The following is a 27,158-nucleotide window of genomic DNA, read 5'->3' as shown; positions in this document are numbered from 1 at the left end:
ACCGGGAGTTAAAAAGCAATTTAACAGAAAATGTGAGTGATAACATTTGGTAAACGTGATTGCACTTGGATAAAATTTGTAATTTTGCTGAAATATAATATGAAACGTTACTTATTTTACTTAGTTCAGTTCGTGGGGGTGTTAGTAGTTAGCATGCTTAGCATCGCTAAAGCTACGTTGATTGTCCACTTAGAAATTTTACTAAAATATGATAATTTGGCGGATTATTTTGAAACTATCCGATCACTCCTATCTGTTATTATCACTCTGTTGATTCACATAAAAATCCTAATATGCAAACTGCGGCAACGTGCAAAATGTCGGCACTTAATTGTAACATTACATGAAGTTGTGCATGATCTCGCTACTATTTCATTTTTTCCCAACTTTGTGTTAATTTGTGACATACTTGTCATGCCTTACCTTCAAGTCGCTAGTGAAAGAGAATGACATTTATTTGAAACTGGTGAAAGGTCCTGAAATGCATTCAGATATCTGCCAAAGCTGTAAAAATAAGCACAGAATATACAAAATAAACATGACTTTATTTTAACCTTTTGAAAATGCCTCTTCTCCTACTACCCACTGATGTAACACACTTTTTCTTCACCCCAGCACCTGCCTAATCTTGCCTCTGTGTCCTTTTGCAGAATGGTGACAGACGTGCAGCTGGCCATATTTGCCAACATGCTTGGCGTCTCCTTGTTCCTGCTAGTGGTGTTATACCACTACGTTGCTGTGAATAACCCCAAGAAGCAGGAGTAGAGTTGTACAGTATGACTGCAGAGGTCAGTGAGGTCAGACACTGTTTGCGTTTTTTTCTTTTAACATTGTCATTTCTGATGTTGATCATCATAAAATAACAAATTGGACAAAAGCAGGTTCTTTCAGTTTTTCTTTTTATTGTGTTTCTATTATGTATACCCCCATGTATTAAAAAACATGACTCAAATCCATCTATAACTGTTTTATAGTATGGCAGCTTTTACATTTAGTTAGTATAATTTTGGTGCTGCCAGTGCTACATTATTCTATTATTGAAGAAAAGTCTCTTCTACAGTTTTCAGTAAGTGTCATTAATAAAGGAAAATGCACAGAAATAAAGGTTATTGGGCTACATATATAGAGTTAATTTGTTCCATCCTAGTTCATGGCTGATCACTGAGCACTACTAAAAATCTGGAGGAATAATTACAAACAAACAGGATTTTAAGGTTTAACAACTGTGAAACGACTGAGGCTTTCTTTTCCTCCCCACAGACGAGATGGATGTCAAAACCACCACCTTGATTACATCATCCCCCTCGTCATCTCCTCTTTCTAAGAGGTGTAATTTCTGTTTGCACAAGGATCTTTTTTCTTTTTCTAATAAACATGTTTGAATTTGAATTTCTACAGTCTTTGAATTTTTTCACCTGCTCTGTACACATGTAAACATTTGTTATGCAACTTTAAAATACATGGAGTTTATTGCAGGTTATTTATACTTCCAAATTTAAACACAGTTTTGTTCATCACAATCTTTGCAAAAAAACCCAAAACACGAACGCTATCTGAATAAATATACACATGTACATATAAAAGGAAGAAAAGTTAAAAGTTAATTCAGTACAAACGGGTTACTATTTAGGTGTTCACTCCATTCGGATGCATCACGTTTCCTTCATTAACCTCACTGAGTGCATTTTGCAGCATTAACTTAACCCTCGACTTCCATAAGCCTCACACAAAGCTTGTTTTAGCTTCAGCAATTTTGGTTTCTTATACACATAATACATTATTTTAAACCTGCACGCAGGAGGATTTTATAATGTGACATTTACTTTTATGGTGAGTAGAATCACAAAAACTAAAAAAAAAAAAAAAAAGGCCAAGTAGGTGAAAACCATTTTATAAACAGTATGTGCAAATCACAAAAGGGGAATAAATACACTCATCTCACATTTGTTAAACATCCACAATAGAGATAATGAGATTATAAAGTTGCTATTGTGCTTATGAGTCTAAATAAAAATCAGCCCTTCCCTGTAATTGTACAAGTGGCTGCCTAATAAAATATTTAGCAGTGCATAACAGTATTGGTCGGTATCTGAGGGGAGCAGCAAGGACCAGAAAAATGCAACTTAAATCACAAAAACAGGAAATGTGAGGTACAATTATGGTAGCTGAAATGTTCAAGGATGTTTCAAGTCTGCATTCTTGAGCAGCTGGAAAAATTTGAAAAGATTGAACCACTCCCCCAATACAGCTGCTAATGTAATGTCATAGAGCAAGGCACTTAACCTTCAGCTATTCCAGTAAAAACAAAAGCTGCTCAGTAGTTGTAACAGGTAATTCTAGGTTCTAAATGTTGCCCAAAAAGGCTAAAAACAATACGATTAAACATAAAAAAATTTATTTATATTGCACATCATCATGCCCCAACCAATCCTCCACTGGTGACAAGCCCCTCTCACATTTTGAAGTATTCAATTGCTCAATATGATATTTTTAGGCTGTCGGTTTCCTAGGCTTCTCCACACAGGGTTACTGTCTCACACATGTTCACAGTGTCAGGCACAGTCACTGGAGTTTCCTCCGCCTTTAAAGACAACATCACACAGCCTAGTCATCTTTTAGTTATTCATATTAAATTATAGCTTCAATCTAAATGTACATTAACAACAAGAAGTGTGCACATCGGTTTTCACCTGTTGTTGTGTTCCCATGTCCTCTGCTGCACTTTCTATGATAGCACTTTCTTTGCACGTGATACTTCTGTCTGTGCTTTTCTTCATTAAAGCTTTAGAGGCCAGCTGTATGGCAGCTTCTTTCTCAGATACACCTGCAGAATGGAATAACAGAGGGAAGCAAAGAATATGTGAGATGTCCACTGTAATAAGGGAAATGGGAGTATTAAGTAAAACTTGATGGTGACATTGTGGATTTAAGGACCAGTACTTCAGAAATTGTTACATTTTAGTGGACACAAAATTATGTAGTGCAGTAATAAAATGCTCCAGCAGGAGGCAGTTTATTAAAGTCCATTTCTGAGTCTAAAGACTGCTGGGTTCCATCTGTTTATTTTTACTCTTTTCAATTCAATTTTATTTATACAGCGCCAAATCACAACAACAGTCGCCTCAAGACGCTTTATATTGTACAGTAGATTGTACAATAATAGATACAGAGAAAAACCCAACAATCATATGACCCCCTATGAGCAAGCACTTAGGCGACAGTGGGAAGGAAAAACTCCCCTTTAACAGGAAGACTCTTGTGTCTGGTTGATGTGAATGAGAGGGGATTGCAGTGTATGGTCACAGATAGCGTGTTCCCTGGATTAAACAAGACCAGTTACACTCAGTTCAGCTCCATATTCCAAAGTTTTGAAGCTGAAATTAATCTTTATTTATGTCATGCTGGGCCTTGGCGCAGCTCTTCAGTTCACTACATCACAGAAATCAGCTCACGCCCCTTCCTTAAGCTGACTTTCTTCTGACTGGCTGCTGATTGCAAACAAAAGATCTGAGCAGCAAGTGGGTAGGGCTTTCTTGCTCAGAGCCAGAGCTATGTGCCTGGGTTGACCATCATAAATTATATATTTTTCCATTCTCATATATATATCACTCTTACATACATGGGCCTCAGAGAAAGTTTTACTTATATTTATTACAAGCATTCGGCACTGTAGCGGTAAAACATGTTGTTTAAGATGGTGGATAACCTGAGGGACTGTGTCAAGGTGTCACTAAAATAAGCATGTGTATCATTCAAAACTTGTAGCAGAGCTCAAGAATAAAAACATTAAGCTAATGTGCCTAATAGGTCCACTCTGAAGCATCACTATGCTAACATATGCTAATTACCACTAAAGTAACTTCTACATCTGCGGATCAAAGCCAGGTGGCAAACACCATAGTAATTAGAAGGGGGAAATGTATGACTGCACCAAAAACAGCTGTTGAAATATTTCACTTAAAATCAGAAATGTCCACCTCATATTAGCCAGTGTCAAAATCAGGGGGTGACTGAAGTCATTCTACCACTTGGGGATCCTGAATGTGTGTCCTTTATATGGATGTACAGATCTGAGCTTCAAAAGTGGTATCTGAAAATTCTCTGGATGTCATTCAAAGTTATCTCATTACATTTCATGCACACTGTGGTCAGATGCACAAATAAGCACAATCATGAGTTCTATGTTGTTGTTTTAGAAACGATTCTCCTTTAATATCAAGTAAAACATACTTTTATGAGATGCCTTCATGTCACTTATCCCCATTTTTAACTGATCATTGGTCAGCTCATCTCTGTAATCTATGTCATAAACAGCCCAGAGCAACAAGCAGGTGTACATGCCTGACAATGACAGGTGTCTGTGGAGGCCAGGTCTGAGCAGCTTCCACACCTTCATGGTAGCAGACACCTCTTTACCTCCTGGTGGGTTATTGCTAGATGGAGATGCTTTATTGTTGTGTTTGGGAGGTGCGTCAGTCGACCCCATCCTTCGGATGGGAATGCGGCTGACGTGGGGCTGCAGCTCACACCTGGGCAGGCGACAGAGAGGTTAACATTTTCGCTATTCAAGAAAGAAAATATCAGCATGAAGAAGGGGTTTCCAGTGTGGTTTTCATTTCATTTTTCAGATCCCAGCCTTTGTTGACTGTTTTGGATTCAAATTATTACAATGCAAAAAAAAAAAGAAAAAAGATAGGGCTTACTTGCTAAATTTGATGGAGGAAAGGATGTGTTCAGGCCCCTGGTCTTTAGCAGTCTGTGACACATGGAGACATTACAACAACACATCATAGTCTAAGTGTATATTAATACGGGACAAAGTGTTAATAATGGAAATGTGAATTTGCTCAGTGAGTGAGCCAGCAAGGTAACCTAACCTCTCTACCAGCTTCTGTGGGAGGATGAGTGATTGTAAGAGTTCGGCACCCTCTCCCTATGTGCCCAGGACGTACAGGTAGAGGCATTCTGGACCAGACCGCAGAACTGGGTCCACCAGTCTCAAGGTCCGGGCAGCTAATGCCTGTCAACCACATGAAGACACATAAATAAACAGAACAAAGAGAAGAAAGGAGAAACAAAGAGTGGAAGATGAAACACTAAGTATCTGATTTATAAAACTTAAGATTTAAGCCATTTAGTGTGTGTATGTTTAAAGTATCACAATTATGCTGGCAAAAACCAAATATGTTGAAATAACTGAATGTCCTGTAATATCTCATAATCTACATATACTCCTAACTAAGTTTAAGTGGTGAGAGTTTTGGTGTTGATCTTTTCCTTGACGTGAAAGTTGAAAAATAAAGATCACAATCAGAGTCAAAAGAGAGCAAAAGGACCCACACTCTGTAGCTGCTTGACAAACGGATAGTTTTTATTCCAGAGGTTAAACAGAGAGGCGCTAAAAGACAGCGGCACATTCAAGAAAGGTGACAATTGTAGAGACGTTACAAGGACAAACACATAACTGTAGTCTGGTATAGAAGGTTAGCACCACATTGAAGGAAACGGCACAATTCTCATAAGGAGTATAAAGCCGAAAGACCTACTGAGAATGTGACTATGCATACAGTGTTTTCACCTAAAGCTGAGTTCGTCATTTTCAATGAAGACGTAGACGCTTTAAGGCTGAAACAACTGGGACACAGAACATCATAGCTCACAGTGAGAAAGCAGGAAAAAAAACAACAACTACAGAACACTCCTTCACCATTTAGCAGGGCACTGATCTAAACTGATAGATCGTAACTCCACTGAGCTGAGGCTACACTAAAACCTTTAGTACAGTAATATTAGATGAGACTACTGTCCAGTAAGCACAAGACAACCATCAGATTTGCAGGGTTTTCTGAGCTTCTCTAACTTAAGAGAGCTGACATTTGAAGCTAATGCCGTGTTCAGACTATACGATACCAGGCTGGTCAGATCTGAGTCACGTAAAGCATCGATTGGAGGTTGGGAACAAAAATGAGAGTAACGCATGCCAATAGGGTGTCATGATAGACAAAAAAAAAGCTATGTGCCAACAAAAGGGCTAGCATATAAGGTAGGTGTACTATTGCATACATTACAAAAGAGAGAATGATGTTCCAGTATAGTTAGGAAGAAGTGTGAGAAGCAGTAACACAAGATAGCCAGCGTCATAGACACTCCTTTGTTTGCTGTTCTGTTGACACTCTTATTTAAAATCAACTGTACCTCCAATGATATCACACTGATTGTGAAAGAAGAGATGAACAAGATTTTATAACTCTTAACCACCTGACACATCGACCACTGCGACAGACTGAAGTATCATGTAGTCTGAGCCCAGCGTGAGTATTAAGGACTGTTTCTACAAGAGCTTTTTATTTGGCTTAACAACGCTTGAATTCGCAAGAAATTTATGTTGTGAGATCACTGCAACTTAGGCAAGTCACACTGAATATGAAAGACAGATGAAGAAGAAGGATATATACCCTATAAGATCACAATAGGAGCAGGACCTTCAAAACCTACTGCTTACAACAAAGCAAGGCACAGCTTAACTACAATGTGTAACAGCACTGGATCAGACAGTAGCTACAGTGAGCAAAGGCCAGATATTCTGAAAGCTATTTTGATCCCTTAATGGTCTGGTTTGTTTGCTCCTTCTAAAAAAGAAGAAAAAATAAATAAATAATAATTCACTTCTGCATGTTCAGTGCAACATAAACGGCCGGTCCTAAAACACAGACCATCATCAAGTACTTGGATAACAGCACGCAAAAAACGAATTACAGACAAGTTACTATAATTCCACAATAGATGAGTAAAATCTTAGACAACATGGCAGCTTCTCATGACTGCTTACCACAAGATATATTAACTCTAGCCGTCGACAGCCTACTACACACCTGCCACGATCAATTTACACAAGGAACATGTCTATCTGCTTGAACAAATTAGGATAAATATTATCTTCATCGGTTTAAGGAAACATATAATACATAAACAAACAAAAAGTCTTCACCATATTTACACCAGACCAGTGTTAGTGTCATATTAAAAAAACAATAAACACCTGCCAGTCAAACTGGTTATAAGCTAAACTCATTCTTTTCATATAATACTACTTGCTGGCAAATAGCCCCACAAATCAACCGTAGTTATCCCAAAGCAGCTACAAGATTGCAAAATCCATAATGAGGTCTCCACACAGGAAGTGAGTGACATGGTGACCAAAGTCAACGATAATCAGAGAAATTGTAGCTATCACCAATGAGAGGGAAGGATGCTGTTTACTGATGTATGAGGATGGTAAATGCCAACGAATGAGCCGCACAACGTTTCCTGTGTGGGTGCCCCTTAAGGACTTAAGCTAATGAGGGTACACAGTTTCTGGCAGTAGGCTATGCTGTGATTATAACGTCATGACCAATGTTGGTCCGACATTGGAATGATGCAGGTTTTTGTTTTTATTTATTTTTAATGGTATTTAGATAATGAAAAACTGACTTGTGTACAAAAATCTAAAAGCAAACCTTTGAATGTCACTTTGAATCATAAGAAATTAAAAAAAGCTATTTAAATGTTTAGCCTCAAATGACAGTATAATGTGATCGACTTGTGACATCGTTTTACAAATCAACATTAAAGTGAAACCCAAAGACAACAGAACAGATCAGAGGGTGCTTTGGAAGGCTTTTAAAGAAAATAAAGTCTGACTGTGTTCAGTCTATAAAAATATGTCTCAAAAGTCAAATAAAATCAATAAATAATTCAAACATTAAACGCATCACAAAAGCAACTGTGCGAATAAAGAAGAAAATCTCCCGGCTACTTTCAAATGGTGAGCAGAGTAACGTGGTAATTAGCTTTAGCTTATTATTGTATACAGAAAAAGCTTCGTCTGGATCCATATTATAATATTATGAGGTCTACGGATAACATCTACTGTGTGCTCTGAACGTCTTATAGGACAGCAGATATTAGGTACCCAAGCAAATATCCCCATTTACTAACCAGTCTGCTATGTTTATCAAAGAGCCAGAGGACAGTGCGGCAACCAGCACTTGATTCAAGGTCGGTGAGAAAAAGCATTTCAGTCATAGCTGAGATCTGAGGAACACATTCGCTCTCAAGTGAAAGTGTTATTTACCTTAAGGTGCTAAAACTGTAGACATGTAATTACTGTGCAGAAAGAAAAAAAATTATTTACTAGCACCAGTGATGTTTTGCACGCACGCTTTGACCTACATGGACTACCAGGCTGGTTTCTGAAAAGACAATCTCACTCAATCATCTCGCACAAGGACATGTGCCCAGTGTTTCATGGTTTAAGTCAGATTCAGTCCGGGGTGGGCCCAGTTGGACTGCTGGCGGCCGGCGGTAAGCTCTGAAGGAGCAGGGGACTCAGTTTGGAGAGCAGCCCAGGGCGGGGCAGGGCCTGCAGGGATGGGAGCAAGGTGGAGAGGCTGGGGGGCTGGAGGGAGTACAGACCTGTCATACTGACGGAGGCCGGGAGGGGACAGGAGCCTGCTGCACACACTGAGGAAGATGAGGAGGACGAGGAGGAAGGGGGTGAGAGTGGGGGACGAGCGGGTGTGTGGCTGTTGCTGGGAGACCGGAGGATGAAGCGGTGGTGATGGGGGGGGCGTCTCTTCTCCTGGGGCTTAGTGTCTACAGAGAGGGAGACACATACACCTGCTCAGAGACGTGCAGGGACCGTAGGGATACACAAAGTGGCTGAAACTACCCTGCATGCACTGAGAACAAAGTCATTACAGGTAACGCAAAGTAAATGCAAAAAAACTCATGAAAGCAAACTGAAATTCTTTTGGTACACAGGGTTTCTGCCAGGAAAGAGAAAAGGAAGACAATCGCTATATCTTTTTTCACACTTCCAGCATGAAGAGAAAGTAAAAAGCATGTAGGTGCGATATAACCAAAATCTCATATCCCGATATAAGACCTTTATCGTCCCGACAACGATATATGTCACAAAAATTTTACATTTTCTGTAAATTCTGTAGTACAGTTTTCTGGTCCGTGTCAGACTTTTCATAACCAAACCATGTCCATGCTACAGAGGTAGCCCCTCGTTTAGGAATAAGGTCCTCGATTTGTTTTGACTGGTCCTTCTGTTTGTCATCATTTCAGTTTATTTTGAAAAATCTCAACAGATCTTCAGCTTTATTGTGAAAGGTTAATGTGGAAAAATAAACAAGCAGACAGCGGAGCCACAAGCTGGGTTTACCGTCATTGCCGCTAACGACAACGCATAAAAAAAGTTGCTTATCCATCTGTAGTGTGGTTATTTTAAATGTAAGAGAAAGAGGGAACGTAAAGAAATTAATATAGCCACTACAGTGACCATCAAAACGATGAAAAAACATTGCCGTAAACAGTTTATTTTGTGACACCACGAAACAAACGATAGCGTAAAATGAAACGATAGATGTTTTTATATCGTCATCCGACATATATCATTATATTGAACAGACCTAAAAGCATGCATGCATATACAAGCTGGAGAACACCAAAACATATTCAACTCTATTGAAATAAAGTGATGAAGGATATATCTTACAGTGATTAATGGACCGAAATGGATGAATATGAGCAGAGTAAGTAAAACAGAATAAAGTCATAACATTTGCCAGGTTCTTTAATGCCCTTTAATAATTGTGGATCTCCTTTTTCTCAGAGACAAAAATCAGGTAAAAAACAAAAAAATGTAATTCTTTGTTTTTACATTCATCAGGTCCCAATCAGCCCAAATAGCAAGGAGAAATTAAAAATACATGCCACGAAAGAGTTGGGGTCTTAGGAGGTTAAAAATGTAATTAACTTATAATTGTTAAATTGTTTATCTGATGCCTTTATCTGCCAACTTTATTTTCATATTCTTCTATCTGAAACAACAGGAAAGCGGTTAAAAAGATTTTTTTTCTGTCTCTGATGATTGCTGCACCCAACCATGTAGCACAGGGGTGGGCAACTCCAGGCCTCGAGGGCCGGTGTCCTGCAGGTTTTAGATGTGTCCTTGATCCAACACAGCTGATTTAAATGGATAAATGACCTCCTCAACATGTCTTTAGGTTCTCCAGAGGCCTGGTAATGAACTAATCATTTGATTCAGGTGTGCTGACCCAGGGTGAGATCTAAAACCTGCAGGACACCGGCCCTCGGGGCCTGGAGTTGCCCACCCCTGATGTAGCAGAATACAGGCATTGTGAGGAGCCAAAAAAGTAGTGATGCTTATCACGTCCAATATAGCGGACAGCTCGACATGCCCATGATGTCACGTGCAAACCCTTTATACACTGGTGGAAACCCTGGTACATGTGTTATTGAGACAGGGACGCGTGTCTATTCTGCACTCATCATATTTCTTTAAAAGGAGAAAAGAAACTTGATAACTCTAACTAACTCTAAACATCATGTTAGAATACTGTATTATCCATACTGTGAGAAAAATTTCTTTAGGGTAAGGACACAGCAGCAGGAAAAGGGGTCATGCAAAGGTCATGCGGGGGTAATGTGGGGGATGTTACAGGTCGTTAACATCCAGGACACCAAGCTCATCCCAAACCTTGCTGCCAGTTTCACGTCACGCGCAGCAAACCAGAAACTAACATTCACGCAGACAATAACACATCAGCCAGCCTTTCTGAACAGCTCCAACAGCAACGAACAAGAGGTTGAAGAAAAGGAAAGAGAAGAAAATGAGAAAGAGAGAGACCACAAGAGAGGATTTGTGATACAGAGAGAGAGAGAGTGGAGCAGAGGACCACTAAAGGAGATGTGACTTAAGAAAAAAAAAAAAAAAAAAGGCAGCCACAGCACAGGCAGATAGTTGGGAATTCAACTTACCTCTGACTGGCCCGAGTGTTTTGTTGCCTCCACGTCCGCTGCTGTTGTGCTGTGTATGAGTTCGGGGTGGGGGGCACCCGAAAGTAAAACTTGGGGAATTGTGCATCTTCGGCGAGGGTGTTTGGCTGCTGCTACTTTGGCTGTTGCAGCGGACGCGGCTGAAGGTGTTCTCCGATGCAGATCCAGACAGACAGCTAGTAGGAAAATGAAGAAATCACAGAAATCCATGACCCAGCTGTTATCTTTGGACAAACTAAAGGCATCCAAGTTAAAAAAATGTGTGGGAACTCACTTGTTAAAGCTCTTTGGTGGTGACACCTTGCTGCCATTGTGGTGTATTCGTGGGGGAGGGTTGGCATGGATGTGAGTGTTCAGTCCTTTGGTGTTGCGGACGTGCTTGAGGATCCAGGCTCGCAGATTTGTCAGACAGGTGTGCTCAGAAAGCACCAGTCGCGGCCAAGGGTTACACTCTGCCATGTCCAGGGCAGAGATCGCCACAGCACGCCCCACCTGATGGCATCACCCAAATTTATTTCAGAACTGATATAGATGGGCACACTTTGTTTACATAAATTGCCAAATTTCTTTAACATGTCAGGGTAGGTGTACAGTACTGTCTTGAGACACATCTCATTTCTTTATATTTTGTAGAAAAATGGGAAACAGGTGCAATGATTTATTAAAATGTGCAAATATAGATCCGGGTTCTGGGGAGGCCAGTCAATGACTGACAGTGTTCCACTGTGTTTTTCTGTCCAGATATGTTTTTCCTACACTTTCCAGATGGTATTGATTTAGGTCATAGATTTAGGTTCTATTTGTTGGAGGAAGAGGGTCGGTGCATACAAGTGCTTTATCGGTCATTAGCAACATAGTTTCTCTTTCTAAATATTTGATTTGCCAAATACTTTGTAACAACATCTAAGTAATATAATCTGCTCTCTAGTGAGTCTTTCATCCTGCCGAATAACTCTAACTCCATTGTCTTGATGTCAAGGTAACCCTCGTTTTGCTCTATAGCTTCAGTGAGCTCATCACATGTGTCTTAACCGGTTCCACATACAGTATGCTGCAGGCTGTGGTTAGTGTGCTTTCAAAATAAGAGCAAGTAGGCCTTGTCTTTGAGATGTTGCTCTCACTAATCAATAAAAAAAATGAAAATAGAAAATTCTAATGTGAGGTGACAAGTATGCTTGAAGGGGATGGTAATACACTTGGACATACCTCCCAAGTAAAGTCTATGGGTGGGAAATAATTCAAAGAAAAGTGGAGCATAATATGATATGATATGATATGATATGCATGTGTGTGTTATATATGCGCTTCCTACCTGCTCAAATATTTCTGGAGTGTATTTTGGAGGGAAGGATGGAGGTGGAGGGGGGGTAGCTCTTCCGTTGTCATGGCAGGCAGGTGGGATTGTATTCATGGTTTTTCCTGTGTTATAGTTGCACTCCAGAGTGTAACTGGTCGGTACCCAGTTGCAGAAGCAAGATAAAATATAAAATTACAACACAAAAGCATTACTGTGTTTCCAAGGCTTTTTGCAACTTAATTTGTACTGGGCCCACAAAATCTGCACTTGGTCATTATGGCTAATTCGAAACTGAGTAAAAATTCTGGAAATCACACTTTAAACACCTGAAAAATGACTACATAAACTTCCTACACCGAACACAGATTGCAGCAATGTCATAAATCTAATGTCTGACCTGTGAAGCAGCCCTATTGCCTTGTGAATGGCAACCCGACCGCTGCCTTCTTTAGATTGGCCATCTCTCTTGTCTCGTGCGTACATGTTTTTCTCAGAGAAGTTACAGCCCAGAAAATCAAAGTGGGCAGAATTCACAGCGATCAGCCTTGGATACAGCATGTTCTCGACCTGCGGCAAGAAAATCACAGCAATTCAGACACACGTGACAGAAAGTATTACAAATGTAATGTAGAAAATGTTTTTCTAAAAAAAAAAAAATTTCAATGAAAGAAAAGTAAAAAACAAATTTGAATGTTATTTGACAATTTTGCAAAAGTACTGCAAAGTAATGGATAAAATGCATTCATTATTACCTGCTGGCTCTCATCAGGAAGGCTATTTCCATACATGAAACACCCACGTTTAGACGCGTGCCCATGCAAGTCGACATAATATGCCACACCCCCCTCCTGTGGTGGCACCGACTCCTGTTCCTCTACCTGTGGTACTGCTAAATCTCCAGCACCTGGAACTACAGTCTCTGTGGAGCTCGATGAGCTGTTCTGATCTCCCTTCTCTGCCTCTGAGGTAGCCCAGGTGTTTTCCTCCATCATCATGGGGACCTCTGGCTGCGCAGGATTTGCATCTTTCTCAGCGTTCCGTTGGTTTAAGGTGACTTCGAGGGCAGTGAGGGGAGGTGCTTCATGCTGATTTGCAGGTTTTGTTTTAGCAGCTGGGGGCTCTGTATGGGTGGGGCCGTTAGAACGAGTGCTTGGCTGTGTTTTGTGCAAGCGGTTGTGTGTGTGGTGGTAGAGCAACAGTGTTTTGGCTGCATAGATGGACGGGTGTAACTCGGGGCTGGGGTTCAAGTATTGTCTATTCAGGTTCACACCCCTGGAATCCGTCCTTTAAAAAAAAAAGAGAAAGTAAAGAATCTTTTATTGTCGACAAGTCTAAACCCAGCAGAGAGTATTTTGTACACTTCACCTCTGCTATATTTAACATGTGAGCTATTTTATACATTATTACACGGTGATGTTTAGATTGTACAGAGGAACACAGGTCTGGGAATCAAAAGAAGAGGCAGCATACCACTAACATGCCAAGAAAGCAGCGTCACCATTTACTGACACCTCAGTGCATCATTCTCTGAGACACAGGGACATCTGGTAAAAAGGTCACCACATCTCACCTCTGCTGGCTCTTCTAACCTCCTTATGACTAGTAGCAGTGATGAGCCTAAACTAAACTCAGCTGTGGTCGACTTTCCCTTCCAGTTTGATTTCCAGAATCTTATCATTTGTACCAAATGCAGTTTCCATAACCAGAATAGAGCCAGGGTTTCCATCACTGTATTTTAAGTTGTCACATCTTGAAAGATATTGCTTTTTTATTTATTTAACGCAAGCAATTTATCGTCTGTACACAATAATTAAACATAAAACCTCAAAACTGAAAAAAGTTAAAATATTAAAGAAGAACCAGGCTAAAACCAGATTATGACTTAATGATATTTTACTCTGTCTTCCTGTGTCCACTAGGTCTACCATGATTTGGTGCTCTCTCATTGGTGTAGTCTAAATTATTGCTGGGAATGTGAAAAAAACTCTCCAGTGTCTCTTATTCTCTCACCCCTGTGTCAGCATATACATATCTTCACAGTGTTACAGCAGATAGCAGGTGGGCAGCTTTCCATTAACTGAGTGCAAATGCGCCTGCATTAAATTGCATGTAATTTCTGAGTAGGTCGTAGTCACTGGGCTTTTTTCCCCCTGAGTGATAACTGCATAGGGCTTGAAGAAACCTAATTTTTCCAGCTGGATTTCTTGATTTCTCCTAAAACGAGCAGGTTCATTGGCCACACACATGCATAAATTAGTTCTTATATAAGTTTTAAATGTATGCACATGTTAGCAGAGACATTCAGTTGATATTGACAATGAATGTTGTGAAGTAGGGCTGCACGATTTTGCATAAAATGAGAATCACGATTTTTTGGCTTAGAATTGAGATCACGATTCTCTCACGATTTTCTTTTCCAGTATAAATATTTATTGCACTTATTAACTGCACATCAACTTCGTAACAGTTGAGACTGAACATAAAAACAATAAATAAACATAAAAACAACAAATGTCTCACGTTTTGTTGTTGCCGCAAAATGTTGTACTGCTTGAAATTCCGTCTCCATCGTTGCTCGACGCTGCGTGTATAGAGCAGGTAGTGCAACAATAGAAAAATAGTTGCGGGACAGCACTGTGTAGCGTTTGTCTAGGGTGTTGATCATTTTCCTAAATCCCTCGTTTTGCACAGTGTTGATGGAGCCATATCTTTGGTCAGGTGATAAGTGATAGCCTCCGTAATTTCTTTGTGCCTGCGGAAGTTCGACAGGTATAGGAAAGTGCTGTATAAGGTTCCCGTTATTGGTGTTTGGGTGGTTGACCGGGACGGATTTTCTCCTGTCACTTTCTCGTCATCCCTGACGTGCTCTCCGTTGTTTTTCCCCCTGATAATTTTAGCATCACACGGCACAGCTTCTATATCACGTGGTATAAGGCTCCGCCCTTGTCATTTGTTGAGCAGGAAGAGTGAGCGCTTGTTTTCATGCAGATTACGTCCCGGATCAAAATGCGGTACAATCGTGGTTGTCGTTTTAATCGTTGTCATTTGGAAATGAGATCGCACATAAGTATGAATCGAGATCGCGATTTTCTAACGATTAATCGTGCAGCCCTATTGTGAAGGCAAAGTAAGAGGAAGATATGCACATAGTAATACAAAAACTAATGGTCATTGTAAAAATTCAGACACATTTGCACTGTAGCATCAGGTGCCATATCCCCATTGGTTGCCTGGTCTTCAGACAAACTTTCCATTCAAATCAAAATTTCATTAGGAAGCCAAAAAACAAAGATTTTGAACACACAGAATGCTTATTTTTAATAGGATATATCCATTGTATTTGCAGTACATATGGGTCTACAGTTGTAAGACTTCCTATGCAGAAACACAGAGCTAATCATCTTATACTAGCAACTGTTAACTGCTGTGTAGCCTTTTAACAGGCTCAACATCAAACCAACTTGCTTTGTGACAATAATGAAAGAACATTGTAGCACAACAATACATTGTAGCACATTTCCAGACTATAATTGTGGTACACACTACTCACATTATTATTGAGAGGAAACGCTCTCATGTCTCATTTAAGGATGTGGATGAATGTGAAACTCTTACCTGTAGTGTCCACGGACAACCCCGTCTGGGTTCAGCATGGGAATGAGCTTGAACACAAACATGTTGCGCAGCGCGTGTGCACGTGGGTCATCTCTTCTCAGGATGAAGTTGAGGAAACCGTTAAACACAAATGATGAGGGAGTCTCCCCAGGGTGCACCCGACTGCTGAGAAAAAACACCTGGGAACACACACAGACACGCAAATACCAAGAGTGAACGTTCCTGTTTAAGGTCAGAGTCTTATAAATTATCATTAAAGGTCCCAATCTACAAAACACTGGAAGTGATTCACAGCCATGTGGCAACTGGAGATCACAGAAAGTCAAGGATATTCAGTGACTTTAAGAATACCAATAATTGACATTTGTACTGGTAGTAAATACATTAGGGGTTTACCTAGGCAGCCAAAACCTGGAATTTCTGCAAGTGAACAGTCTTCAGCTTAAAAGTAATGCACAATGAGCAACTCACTTCCAGTGTGGATGCAGCTTAACAAAAAGCCAGTTAAGTTTAAATTAAAATGATCATTTCTTTACTTGTGGTAAAACAGTCCTTTCTAAGGTGGGAAAATTGCTGCTGACAATCCACATTATTACATTTAGCATCTATATTAGCAGCATGCTATAACTCGCTACATCAGACTCACCGAGGAAGAAACAAGCAGCTATGGGTTGATTATGTGCGAATGTACTAGTTTACTCTTTTCTTCATGGGGGGAGGCTAACTGCTTGGAGGCGGTCTAGGTGCCCGGTTTCGGAAGAATGTGCATTGTGACTTTGCTTCACAGATCATACTTTACACACGGGAATGTATTTAAAAAAAATCTCATAATGGTCTAAAACTAACTTTCATAATAGGGGACCTTTACAGAATAGTGATTGTTTTGTTTTTGTGTATGATTAAATGATACCCTTTTGCCAGGGAAGCGGTGTGGTCTTGGAGTGTTGGTGTCAGGAAACAGCTTGGGCAGACGGGCTTCCCGTTCATCCTGCATCCCGCTGCAGTTGGTCACAGTGAGAAGGTCCACCCTATTGCCATCTAGAGAGTGGCATAGCAACTCCCTATGATAATACACAGTGCCTGGAGTACTAAGCAGTGGGAGCAGTGCAGGAAAGAGTTTAAGGAAAAAAAATGTTAGAGAACTGTACACATTTAAGGTACTTTGACAAAGAAAAGATTCCAAATTTGTGTGTACATAGTTGTGTCTTTTGTGCGCTTTACCTGGTCGGACTGAGCTGAGCAGCCCTGGGGTAGCTCTGATCCAACTGCTGCAGCATCTCCTGGCACTCTGTGTAAGAGAATGGGTAGCAGAAGGAGAAATAGGTGGTAGCCCCTCTCACCTCCAATAGCCGGTGAGTGAATGAAAGGATGAACTGGTTATCTACAATCTGAAAAGCAGCAGAAGAAAAGAAGAAGAATGATATTTATAGATGGATAATAATAGCCTGACAGGCAGTACTCTGCCTCACAGAGTCCTGTTGCCCACATCCTCTCTGACAGGCTCAGAGAGTGAATATCTACCTCAGATGTTGGTCTGTCTCGTATCCTTTCCCAGCGGATTTTGCCCGGTAAAGTGCGTACGAGAGGAGCCATGCCTTGGCTGTAGAGTTTCCTCTGATTGTTCATGTTCATCACATTGATCTTCAGTAACTTCCCAGGTGCTGCCCCCTTCACACTGAAGTAAAACCATGATCTGAAAAACCACAACATGATACGGGATACTTTAAGTCATCTAATGTGGTAAAGTTGGTGTGGCACGAAAAATTAAATTTTGGTTACCTGTTTCCGTTCTCGTGCTCTGTGCCGGCACAGTCTGGCTGCGTCCACACATTGAACTCATAATCAGGGGTGAGGCTTGACCCAGAGGAGGAGCTTCCACTAGAAGGTGTGTCAGAAGAAAGGCTGGAGTTGCCCTTCTCCACCTTCTCCACACGTGCCAGGTTCCCTGAGTCAAACTTGGAGCTAAACACAATATTCCCAAAGCGAGCCTCCATGGCTCTGAACTCTGGCCTCTTTCACTTTTCTTTTCTGTGAAGTGCCCGTCAGAGTTCTGACACAGATCACCTGTCATGAAATTAGGGTTACAAAAATATGTTAACACTGGGCAAAAACATAAAAGGGAAAGGAGGTATAACCGGCTACAACAGGGGTTTTATGTATATGTAACGTATTTCTCAAAAACATAATAAACAAAGAATTTTATACAGATGTAATATACCATAATACTAGTTTTTGATTGTAAGACTAAACAGCGACATCTCGAGGCCATTACAGAAACTACAACGATGGCCACAACCAACAACACAAAACATTTTCTACAATTACAAGCTTTATACGTGTAGCCATTGCTGTACATTGGTTGCTTACTGTTTCCTTATCATTAACAAAAACGCGAGTGAAAGTCTCTCCAACAAGATGAAATAACGTTTCAGTGTATCAACAACAAGCAATAACAACAACAGCTGACCGAGAAATCGAGGGCAGCGTAAAAAGGGGGAGTGAACTAACGGCTGCAAGCATTACAGTCGGTTCATAAAAAGATTTCACATGATTTAAGGCAAATTAGCAACCGCTAGCTAAAATCGATTACACAGCTAATAGCCAGTGTCCTTCCTTTAATGTTCCACACAGCTAGCATACCTTTCTAAGCTACGGAGGCTAACTTAGCAACGGAACTAGCAGTCATTGCTCTGAAGGAATCTGTTTTTTTTTTAATTATTCTACGTTTTTGGTCCACACACTACCTCGACACCTAATCTGCATCAGCGTCTTTATGTGAAAATATAAAATGTCAATTTTACCAGCCTATTTTCGATCGATGTCCATTTTTGTTTCACCGTCCTTCTCAACCCTCAATTCATAGCTCTGTATGCTGCGTTCAGGGTTCTCTGGAGAACTGACACTGCCTGGAAATTTCCTTGTGTCTTAGCCTAACAAATTGCAGGCGAAACGTTTTAAAGTCATTCTGTGCATTTGGTCTGCTTATTACAGTGGACATGCAAAAATATAATCAAAATATAAGTAGATTTATCTTTAAAAAAAAAACAGCAATTAAAGTTACCAACTTTGTTGTTCTTTTCCTTATGAAACAGCGCAATAAAGAAACGTAATCTTAGTGTAGGCTTACTTTATTTAAAGGTCTCACGCATTATTTGGCTGTAGCATTGCAGTGACATTATGCACCCAGAATATCTCAAACCTGAAAGGCCTGTTCTACAAAGCAGACCTGGGGTTAATGGTCACCACCTCCTTACCTCATATGTGTGTGTGTGTGTGTGTGTGGGGGGGGGAGCTACAAAAAGTCTGAATAGTGCTTATTAATATATGATGGGGTCTAATTAGGATTTTGTAGGTAAGGAGAAGAAATTTTAAATTTAATTTTGGATTTAACAGGGAGCAAATGGAGAGAAGTCAGTATAGGAGAAATATGTCTTTCTTGTCCCTGTCAGAGCTCTCGCTGTAGTGTTTTGTACTACCGGGAGGCTTTTGGGGCTTTTTAGAGCAACCTTATAATAATGAAGCACACTAACTAACAATTAATTCATTAATTCAGACCTATTGCATAAGTTATATGCATAGTTAAACACTTAATGGTATTCAAAGCAACGAGCTTCGTTTGAAATAAAGTAATATTTTTATGTAATACCACAGGTAATAGACAAATATTTTGCTTATATTTAAATATCAAATTCAAACATTTTATATTGATCCTTTAATTGTTTATTTGTTTATTTATTTATTTATTTTTTAACAAAAAAAATTGTTGCAGCCAGGGGTAATAAAATGGATTCTCTTAGGCTGTTTTTATTTATAACAGCCTTCTTTTCCACTCAGTAACGGTTCTGTTATTAGTTAGCTTAGCTAATAACTAATGTTACTCCATAAGCAGCAACCAACCCAGTGAGGTCACTTTCTGTACTGACACAAGAGGGCGCTAAACCTGTTCAAAAAACTTTAGGTTTGTACGCTTATTTCTTAAATCCAGCTTCACGGACAGAGTTAAATTATTACTGTTTATCTATTACAGTGTTTTTTGTGTAAATTACCCTTGATACTTGTCGTGTTTCGTGTGCACTTTAATGCAGCTTTAAAAGCATACATACCTGGGGCTCACGTCACGTGTCACTGTTCTTCTGCGGCTCACCTTCATTGCTGAACATGGAATGTTCAAGGAGCGTGTTATTATTAGCGCTGTTTTGATTTGAGAAAGCAAGCAAGCAAGATATACCTGACTCAACTAAAGAAACAAGTGCAACAATGTTTCTGTAAGTACTTGCGTCCCCCTTTTTTTTGCTGCTTTTTCAGCAATTTAGCTAGCTAAAACACATATATCACTGCTATCCGGTCTTTGTTATGGTTACGGATTTGTTATGGGATTAAAAGGAATCATATTTAAAATTTCGAAACAAAATAGTTGGCGCAAGTACATTTTATGCATATTGTTAGTTTTTTCATAATGTTATTTATTTTTAAGGTTTCCCATTAGTACACTAGCTTTTTCCTTTTACTCCAAACAGGGGCCAAGCTCCCACGTGGTCAGACATGCCAAGGACCTATGGGCTCACTGGTCCAATCAGCGAGGATCTACCTGAAGAGGAAAACTTGATCCAGACCAGAAAACTGTTAGACACTATGAAGTCCTACAATGTATATGAAAACAACTTAGAGTTGGAGAACAGGTATTATACATAGTTTTTCCAGCCCTGTTTAATGTTGCATCACCTTGAGAAAGAGTCAGTGCAAGCAGTTGACTGCATAGCACCCCTCACTTCGGAGAAATTTAAAAATGCTCTGTTTCATCTGCAGAGAAAGGGTTGTTAAAAGACTGGAGTCCCTCTTTAGGGATTGGCTCAAAGAAATGTGCATAGAAATGGTAAGAATTTATCTAGCATTTTTTTTAAAAAGAATCTCCAAATCTGAAAAACAAAGAGAGTTGCACAGGGTTGATTTTGATAGGTAATGTCATTTGATTTTTAGAATGTACCTAAAGTGGTTACAGAAAAAGTTGGAGGCAAGATCTTCCCATTTGGCTCGTATCATCTGGGAGTTCACTCAAAGGGTAATTACCCAGACATTATTTAATGTTGTTGTGCAATTAAACATTGCACGTCTTTGTGATTATACGGCATCTTTCAGTGCTAACTTTCTGTAAGAACATGGTGAAAGGACAGTAGTTAGCTCTTTCCCTGGCTTTGCTTTTATCTGAAATAGTGGCATTTTGACAGGTGCTGATATTGATGCTCTGTGTGTTGGACCTGGATTCCTTGAGAGAAAAGCCTTCTTCACCTCCTTCTTTGCAAAGCTGAAAGCTCAGAAGGAGGTCAAAGACATACAGGTCAGTCACATCACTGAGTCACTGTACAAAAGTTGAATGACATTTTGCTATTTTGTGCAAGCTGACGGTATCATTGTCCTCAGGCCATCGAAGAGGCTTACGTCCCGGTCATCACACTGTCCTGGGAAGGGATACAGGTAATTTGTTTAGAGAGCAAATTTTTTAATAATGCAGGATGATTCAGTGTTTTTGTATCTGTCTTAATCATGTTTTTGTGTTTGTCTTACTTAAAAGATTGACTTAGTCTTTGCTCTGCTGCCTCAGAGGAGCGTTCCTGATAACCTTGACCTCCTCAATAACAGCATAGTGAAGAATGTCGTAGATGCACGCTGTGTCAGAAGTTTCAACGGTAAGTGTCAGATTAAAATTTGGTAATTAAATTGCTAATTAGCACCTGACAGATCTTCTTGGCCTCCCCCCTTAAAAAATAAATAAATAAAACAAAATTCTACTTTTATTTCTTGTCTGTAGGCTACAGAGTTACAGAAGAGATTCTCAGGCTGGTACCCAATGTTCTCAACTTTAGGGTTGCTTTGAGAGCCATCAAACTATGGGCCAAACGTGAGTCGAACTTTCAACTTGCAAGATAATTACACATTTATATTCATATTGTTAAGCCATGTTGGCATTTCATTCGAGCACGCGCCTTACATTCTGAAATAAAAAATGTAGACCTTGAGTAGTTTACCTCCTGACACATCTGTTAGTATTTTGACATAGTCTTCTGTCCACAGGCCGAAAAATAAGTCATGATTTATTGTTTAGTGACACAGTGACTAGTACCTGTCCAAGTACCAATTTGAGTATTAGGAATTAGCAGGAGAATTAGGAAGCAGCAGCAATGCAAACTATAAAAGTCTTATCAAATACCTAAAAGGTGCTTTGAGATAATAATATAGATGCTGAAGTCTAATGTTCTCTGTTGTTTCCCTTCAGAGCGTAACATTTACTCCAACAAGCTGGGCTTCTTGGGCGGTGTATCGTGGGCCATAATGGTAGCCAGGATTTGTCAGGTGTACCCAAATGCTACCGCTTCTACCCTGGTGATAAAATTCTTCAAGATCTTCTCCATGTGGTGAGTTGTCTCACTTTTTCCTCATTTCATTGATGAAAAAAAAAAGTGTCAACACCCAATGCAAACAAGGATCAGCTGCCGTGAAACTCTCATATGTTTTGTCTCAGGGTGTGGCCGATCCCAATCCGCTTGATAGAAGTAGAAAAATGCACCTACAACCTTCCTTTTTGGGATACCAAGGTATGCCCAGCTAAAAAAAAAATCTGGTGGAGTCACCACCACCAGACGTTTAATAAATGAACATTTTCAAAAAGCACAAGTAAAACATGCTTCTGCATTTCCAGGTCAATCGATGTGACCGCTATCACCTAATGCCCATCATCACCCCAGCGTACCCGCAGCAGAACACCTCAGTCAGTGTTTCTCGGTCCACGTTTGCCATCTTGAATGAGGAGATTCATCGAGGTTAGAGATTATAAGCGCCATAAATACAAGCGTAATTTAACAGTCTTTGAACCTTTCTGTTTGCTCCAATGTGAAGAAACTGTTCACTGAGTTGAGTTGAACTGTTCAGACTGTTTCACTCACAACATCGGGGATGTTCTTCTGTAAGCAAAGCGAGGGGGTTTAATTATACCTGGACTCTAACCACTTCTATTTCCTTCCTCATCCACAGGTCACGCCATCTGCCTGGAAATAGAGCAGAAAAAAGCAAAGTGGTCTGAACTCTTTGAACCAACTGACTTTTTCAAAAAGTACCAGTATGTATTAAGACATGTAAAGATGAAAATCGACATTGCCACACACAGAACACAACTGTCTTCCCCAATTTCCTTATATTTTACCACACATCGATGTTTTGCACTCGTGTCTTCTGATTGTTCATTTGTACTTTGACAAAGAAAAGAGCGTTGTATTTGATGATGTTTGACTTTTTAAATTGTAATATTAATAAATTAAATGAAATTAACAGCTAAGGGCAGCACGGTGGCACGGTGGTTAGCACTGTTGTCGCACAGCAAGAAGGTCCTGAGTTCAATTCCACCATCAGGCCGGGGTCTTTCTGTGTGGAGTTTGCATGTTCTCTCCGGGTACTCCGGCTTCCTCCCACCGTCCAAAGATAGGTTAATTGAATAATCCAAATTGCCACTTGGTGTGAATGTGAGTATGAATGGTTGTCTGTCCCTGTGTGTTAGCCCTGCGACAGACTGGCGACCTGTCCTGGGTGTACCCCGCCTTTCGCCCTATGACAGCTGGGATAGGCTCCAGCGCCCCCCACAACCCTGAAAAGGATAAGCGAATGGATGGAAATTAACAGCTATTTACATTTTAGTATCTTTACTGTATATAAAGGGCAAAATAAGAATGTTTTGTGCACACATTGTAATCTTACTCTATGTATTGTGTAAATTTAAAGTGGGTGGTTAAGCCGGGCTGTCTTATGTTATTCTTTTTTGAAAATGTCTGGGATGCCGACTGTACGATGATTGTACAGAAAATGCACTGCTGTTATTCAATTTATATACAGGAAACCTGATTGGTTAAATGTAAAAAGTGGATCAGCTTTTGCCTGATACTGTGACGAATTTACTTTTGTACCTGACTTTACTGAACTGTGGTTGGACAAGTTTGGCTGTTTGCTGTCATGAATTGAAACGCGTTCAGTGAAGTCTGTTTGAGTAATTTGTAGGAAGCGGATCGTCTGTCAGTTTTTGTGGGGATTTTAAATTATTTGTTTGCTTTCTAAACTCTTGGTATGCTGCTTCAGACATACATTTGCATAATGGTGGGTTTGTTGAACAGATTTTGCTGTTTTCTGTCCATGATTCAAATATAAACTGAAACCTGTTGGGGTATTTGTAGTAGTTTCTCATTTATTCATCGCTATATGAGCTGTTGGACGGTTTGAGTCATTTTTGAGCTCCTGATATTCTCTGATTCTTTAATGCTTTCTCTAAACTCTTGTGGAATCTGTAGCTTCTATCATTTCTGCTGCACTTACATCGTCCTGTCTGAATAAATTCACCGTGTGTTCTGATCTTCTGGGTTACTTAATAAAATGGCAAATAAAAGGTTAATGGTGTAATCATCAGCTGTTGCTTTAAAGTGTGGTTTTGCTTGTTTGTTGCAAGGCCTACACCGAGTGCAGTAAAGGGGAAATCATCAGTGCGTCAGTATTCTCTGTTATGTGTACAGCGTTGTTACCCACTGTCCTGTTACACTGCCTGACTTGCTTTAAATATTGATTAGACAGTCAATCAGCTTCAAAAACAGGAAGCATGATTAATGTACGATTCCAGCATGTGTGGAGCCTATCGCCATTGTTCTGTCTCATGTTTCAAGGCACTACGCTGTGTTGGAAGCATCTTATACTACAGAAGAGAAGCGTCTCGAATGGTGAGTACATAGTGCAAAGCAAAACTGGAACATCTCATGACTTTGGGTATGAATCCTTCTTATGTGTTCCAGCACTTCTCTTAAAGGCTGAAAACTGTTTAATATTTCATTCCCGACTGCTGTAGCGCTGTCCTCTTTCTGAAAACTCTGTGTTGTTCGCTCTGGCAGGATTGGCCTCGTGGAGTCGAAAATCAGATTACTGGTGTCAGCTTTGGAGAGAAATGAGCCGGTCTCCTTGGCCCATGTTCACCCACACGCCTTTCCTGGGCTCAGAACAGCGAATAAAAAGTAAACACAAGCGATGTTCTGGTTACGTTTAAACCGTGTTTACGAGTAGCGTTGTCTTTGCTAACTCGTGCCTGTTTTTCTGTCTGGTTTAGAGATGGACAGAGCACAATGTGGCTCATTGGACTTGTCTTAAATGTGAAATACTCTGAAAGATGTAAAAAAAATCTAGAGCGCAGCTTCAAAACTTTCACTAATATCAGTAAGTTTTTCTTTTTTTTAAATTAGAAAAAAGTAATTCCTGAAATTATAAAATGTGTTTTTATTTTGTTGCAGTCAACAGCCTGGCCAGGAGCTCTAACATATATGATGAAGGGATGTCCTTATCAGTCGCATGCCTAAGGAGGGAAGACCTCATTTATGAGCCACAGCAGAAAGCTCTCCAAACCTCTGAAACTGAGCCGCCTCGTCTCGTCTCACCTGTCAGCGCTGACAAACAGGGCACGACAAAGAGAAAACTACTCCATAGATCTGAGACACCATCCAAAAAATTCAAAGATGACAAGGTTTGCTCAATCATCCATCCAAATTGCTTGTCTTGGATGTTAGATTGGTTTTCTTTTTTTGTTTTGCTTTCTTAAGTGGTAAAAAAGTAAAAAAAAAATTGGTTTTAAGGTGGATTAGACACTCAGCCATGTCACTTACTAGAATCTGTAGTAGTATTGTACATTACCTTAACCCAGGAGTGTCAAACTGACTTAAGCAAGTTGGCCTGACCGGTGAAACTACATGAAAAACATTTAAAGGTTTTGGTAAATCACTGCTTAGTAAGTTAGTATCCTGTAATTGAGACTATGAAGTTTTAATTAATTCAGAGAAAATATTCTTGTACTTTGGTGTGGCGTGGATGGCAGGGGGTGAGGATCTTTATCAATAGGAAAAGCTTTAAAGGTTATGAAAATACTGTTACAAAATACTGGGCCTCATTGGAGTCTTTGAAGGGCTGATACTGGCCCCCGGGCCCTATGTTTGACACCCCTACCTTAACATAAAGACATCAGACTGTTATCAGTTTTCTTAGACTGTCAGGAGATATTAATATGCTGTGAATAAGTCTGTTCCTTGTCTCTCAGAGTCTGCCCGTCGACCAGCCTCACAACGTCCCTTCAGGTGGCCACGTCGCTGGACCTTCTGCATTTGCAAAACCCGCCGTCAGCCTTACAGCCCCCAGGTACAGAAGAACACGAATGAACAGAAACCTCTCCCTAGTTTCCCCCAGTTCATGTCTTCCATGTGCCAAAAATCACATAACATAGCAGCTTTTGTGAGGTTCATGGAAGTCCTGTTGAAAGCGACACTTACAAGATGAATTTCATCTCTTTACCACAAGAGGGCAATGAAGCCTTTCTACTCAACTGCAGTGAAGCAATGTGTGCACAGATCAACTTTTCAGACGCCAGTCAGTGGCTGATAAAGAAAAAAAATGCTGCAGATTAGAGTTATGGGAGCAGCTTTGGATTCAGTTATCTCTGCGAATATTCTTCACTTTGAGGAAGGAAATTAAAGAATCCGAATGCTTGCATTTTTCACTTTAGTGTGTTGATTTGGAGACCAGATAATAGTAGTGAGGTGCTAATTAATACATTGGGGGTGGTGATCTATTATGTTGTGCATTTAAAAATAATTTATCGTTTCTTTTTTCTTTTTTCCTGGAAGCCCTGCTCCCAGAGGAAAGTGTTTTGTCTGTTGACCTCTTCCAGCTCTTTGCTAAGTGGTGCTTTTAAGTCATCTGCTGTCTTTGATTAACTGCAATTAATGACGGGGACAAACAAACATCACTTATTATTGGGCTGTAATATATTTGGATAAAGAGGCTAATAGAACTATGCTTAAGAATTTAGTATTGCCAGAAAAAGAAAAAAGTGGGAAAAAACAAAACAAAAAGAAGCTTTCAATTCCTCATAGGCTTTGGAGTTTCGTACTTTCACTTGCATTGAATAGATTTCCTCTCTCATTTCTACACCAAATGCGACATTTGCGGCGTTCAGCTGATGATATGAAACTGATTCCGAGTGATTGAGGGAGAACAGGGCTTAAAAAGTGTGGCTGACCACTTTGTGACCATTTGAGAGCACAAAGTATCCGTTGTGTGACAACTTGTAAAATTATCATGTGTGATTTTTTTTTCTTTTAAAGCTAGCTCAAAAAGGTACTTTTGTTCTTTTTGACATTTAGTCATAATGGATGTTGGAACGTTAATGGTATGATTTGTAATCGCTCAAGTAAAAATTGAACGGGACTAAAAACGGGCCGAGATTTTGATTTTGCAAAAATACCACGAGCTGGCTCTTTTCTCTTTACTGTCTTTTGTTGATATGCAATATGTATCATTTTGGGGGAAGATTTGTGCCAGGCGAGACACT

The 27,158-nt window shown here is 40.0% G+C and overlaps 3 protein-coding genes across 6 annotated transcripts; 2 read left to right on the top strand and 1 right to left on the bottom strand.

Moving 5' to 3' along the window:
* Positions 1–26: 26 nt before the first annotated feature.
* On the top strand, positions 27–1,389 carry ost4 (oligosaccharyltransferase complex subunit 4 (non-catalytic)). 2 transcript variants are annotated; one of them, XM_080881945.1, is made up of 3 exons: positions 27–32; positions 651–788; positions 1,261–1,389. In XM_080881945.1, exon 2 carries the CDS (start codon positions 652–654, stop codon positions 763–765), a length of 114 nt encoding a protein of 37 aa, XP_080738071.1. In that variant the 5' UTR covers positions 27–32; position 651; the 3' UTR covers positions 766–788; positions 1,261–1,389. The 2 variants fall into 2 exon arrangements, with proteins under 2 accessions (XP_080738071.1, XP_080738072.1); XM_080881946.1 differs by having other exon boundaries at positions 651–797.
* agbl5 (AGBL carboxypeptidase 5) lies at positions 40–18,679 on the bottom strand. 3 transcript variants are annotated; one of them, XM_080881940.1, is made up of 17 exons: positions 18,565–18,679; positions 17,543–17,827; positions 17,285–17,456; positions 16,985–17,151; positions 16,674–16,851; positions 15,764–15,942; positions 12,901–13,432; positions 12,546–12,715; positions 12,164–12,299; positions 11,126–11,343; positions 10,834–11,027; positions 8,458–8,637; positions 4,878–5,020; positions 4,704–4,756; positions 4,342–4,529; positions 2,691–2,824; positions 40–504 (listed from the first exon to the last, which is right to left on the bottom strand). In XM_080881940.1, the coding sequence occupies exons 2-17, from the start codon at positions 17,755–17,757 to the stop codon at positions 454–456; spliced, it is 2,910 nt and encodes a 969-aa protein (XP_080738066.1). In that variant the 5' UTR covers positions 17,758–17,827; positions 18,565–18,679; the 3' UTR covers positions 40–453. The 3 variants fall into 3 exon arrangements, with proteins under 3 accessions (XP_080738066.1, XP_080738065.1, XP_080738067.1); XM_080881939.1 differs by lacking the exon at positions 40–504 and adding an exon at positions 1,521–2,581; XM_080881941.1 differs by lacking the exons at positions 40–504; positions 8,458–8,637 and adding an exon at positions 1,521–2,581.
* A 1,134-nt stretch (positions 18,680–19,813) lies between these two features.
* Positions 19,814–26,051, top strand: LOC308397054 (poly(A) polymerase type 3-like; the record flags this gene model as incomplete). The annotated part of the gene is made up of 17 exons (XM_080882775.1): positions 19,814–20,028; positions 20,281–20,442; positions 20,570–20,636; positions 20,741–20,822; positions 20,989–21,098; positions 21,182–21,235; positions 21,333–21,447; positions 21,570–21,659; positions 22,035–22,173; positions 22,281–22,353; positions 22,458–22,578; positions 22,790–22,874; positions 24,457–24,510; positions 24,679–24,798; positions 24,891–24,997; positions 25,072–25,301; positions 25,869–26,051. The coding sequence occupies exons 1-17, from the start codon at positions 20,021–20,023 to the stop codon at positions 26,049–26,051; spliced, it is 1,800 nt and encodes a 599-aa protein (XP_080738901.1). The 5' UTR covers positions 19,814–20,020.
* Positions 26,052–27,158: the final 1,107 nt, after the last annotated feature.

This window comes from Rhamphochromis sp. 'chilingali' (genome assembly GCF_963969265.1).
Source record: "Rhamphochromis sp. 'chilingali' genome assembly, chromosome: 5".
NCBI classification, from domain to species: domain Eukaryota; kingdom Metazoa; phylum Chordata; class Actinopteri; order Cichliformes; family Cichlidae; genus Rhamphochromis; species Rhamphochromis sp. 'chilingali'.
Note: the sequence above shows the minus strand (reverse complement) of the source record. Positions and strands in the feature narration are given on the sequence as shown.

What these genes read in the sequence shown, in the direction of transcription:
- ost4 (XM_080881945.1), top strand. Translation starts at nt 652, where the DNA reads ATGGTGACAGACGTGCAGCTGGCCATATTTGCCAACATGCTTGGCGTC.
- agbl5 (XM_080881939.1), bottom strand. Translation starts at nt 17,757, where the DNA reads ATGGAGGCTCGCTTTGGGAATATTGTGTTTAGCTCCAAGTTTGACTCA. An exon ending in GAGACAGACCAACATCTGAG is followed by an intron (nt 17,152 to 17,284) that starts GTAGATATTCAC and finishes GCTGCTTTTCAG; the next exon opens with ATTGTAGATAACCAGTTCAT. An exon ending in GCAATAGGGCTGCTTCACAG is followed by an intron (nt 12,300 to 12,545) that starts GTCAGACATTAG and finishes GGTACCGACCAG; the next exon opens with TTACACTCTGGAGTGCAACT.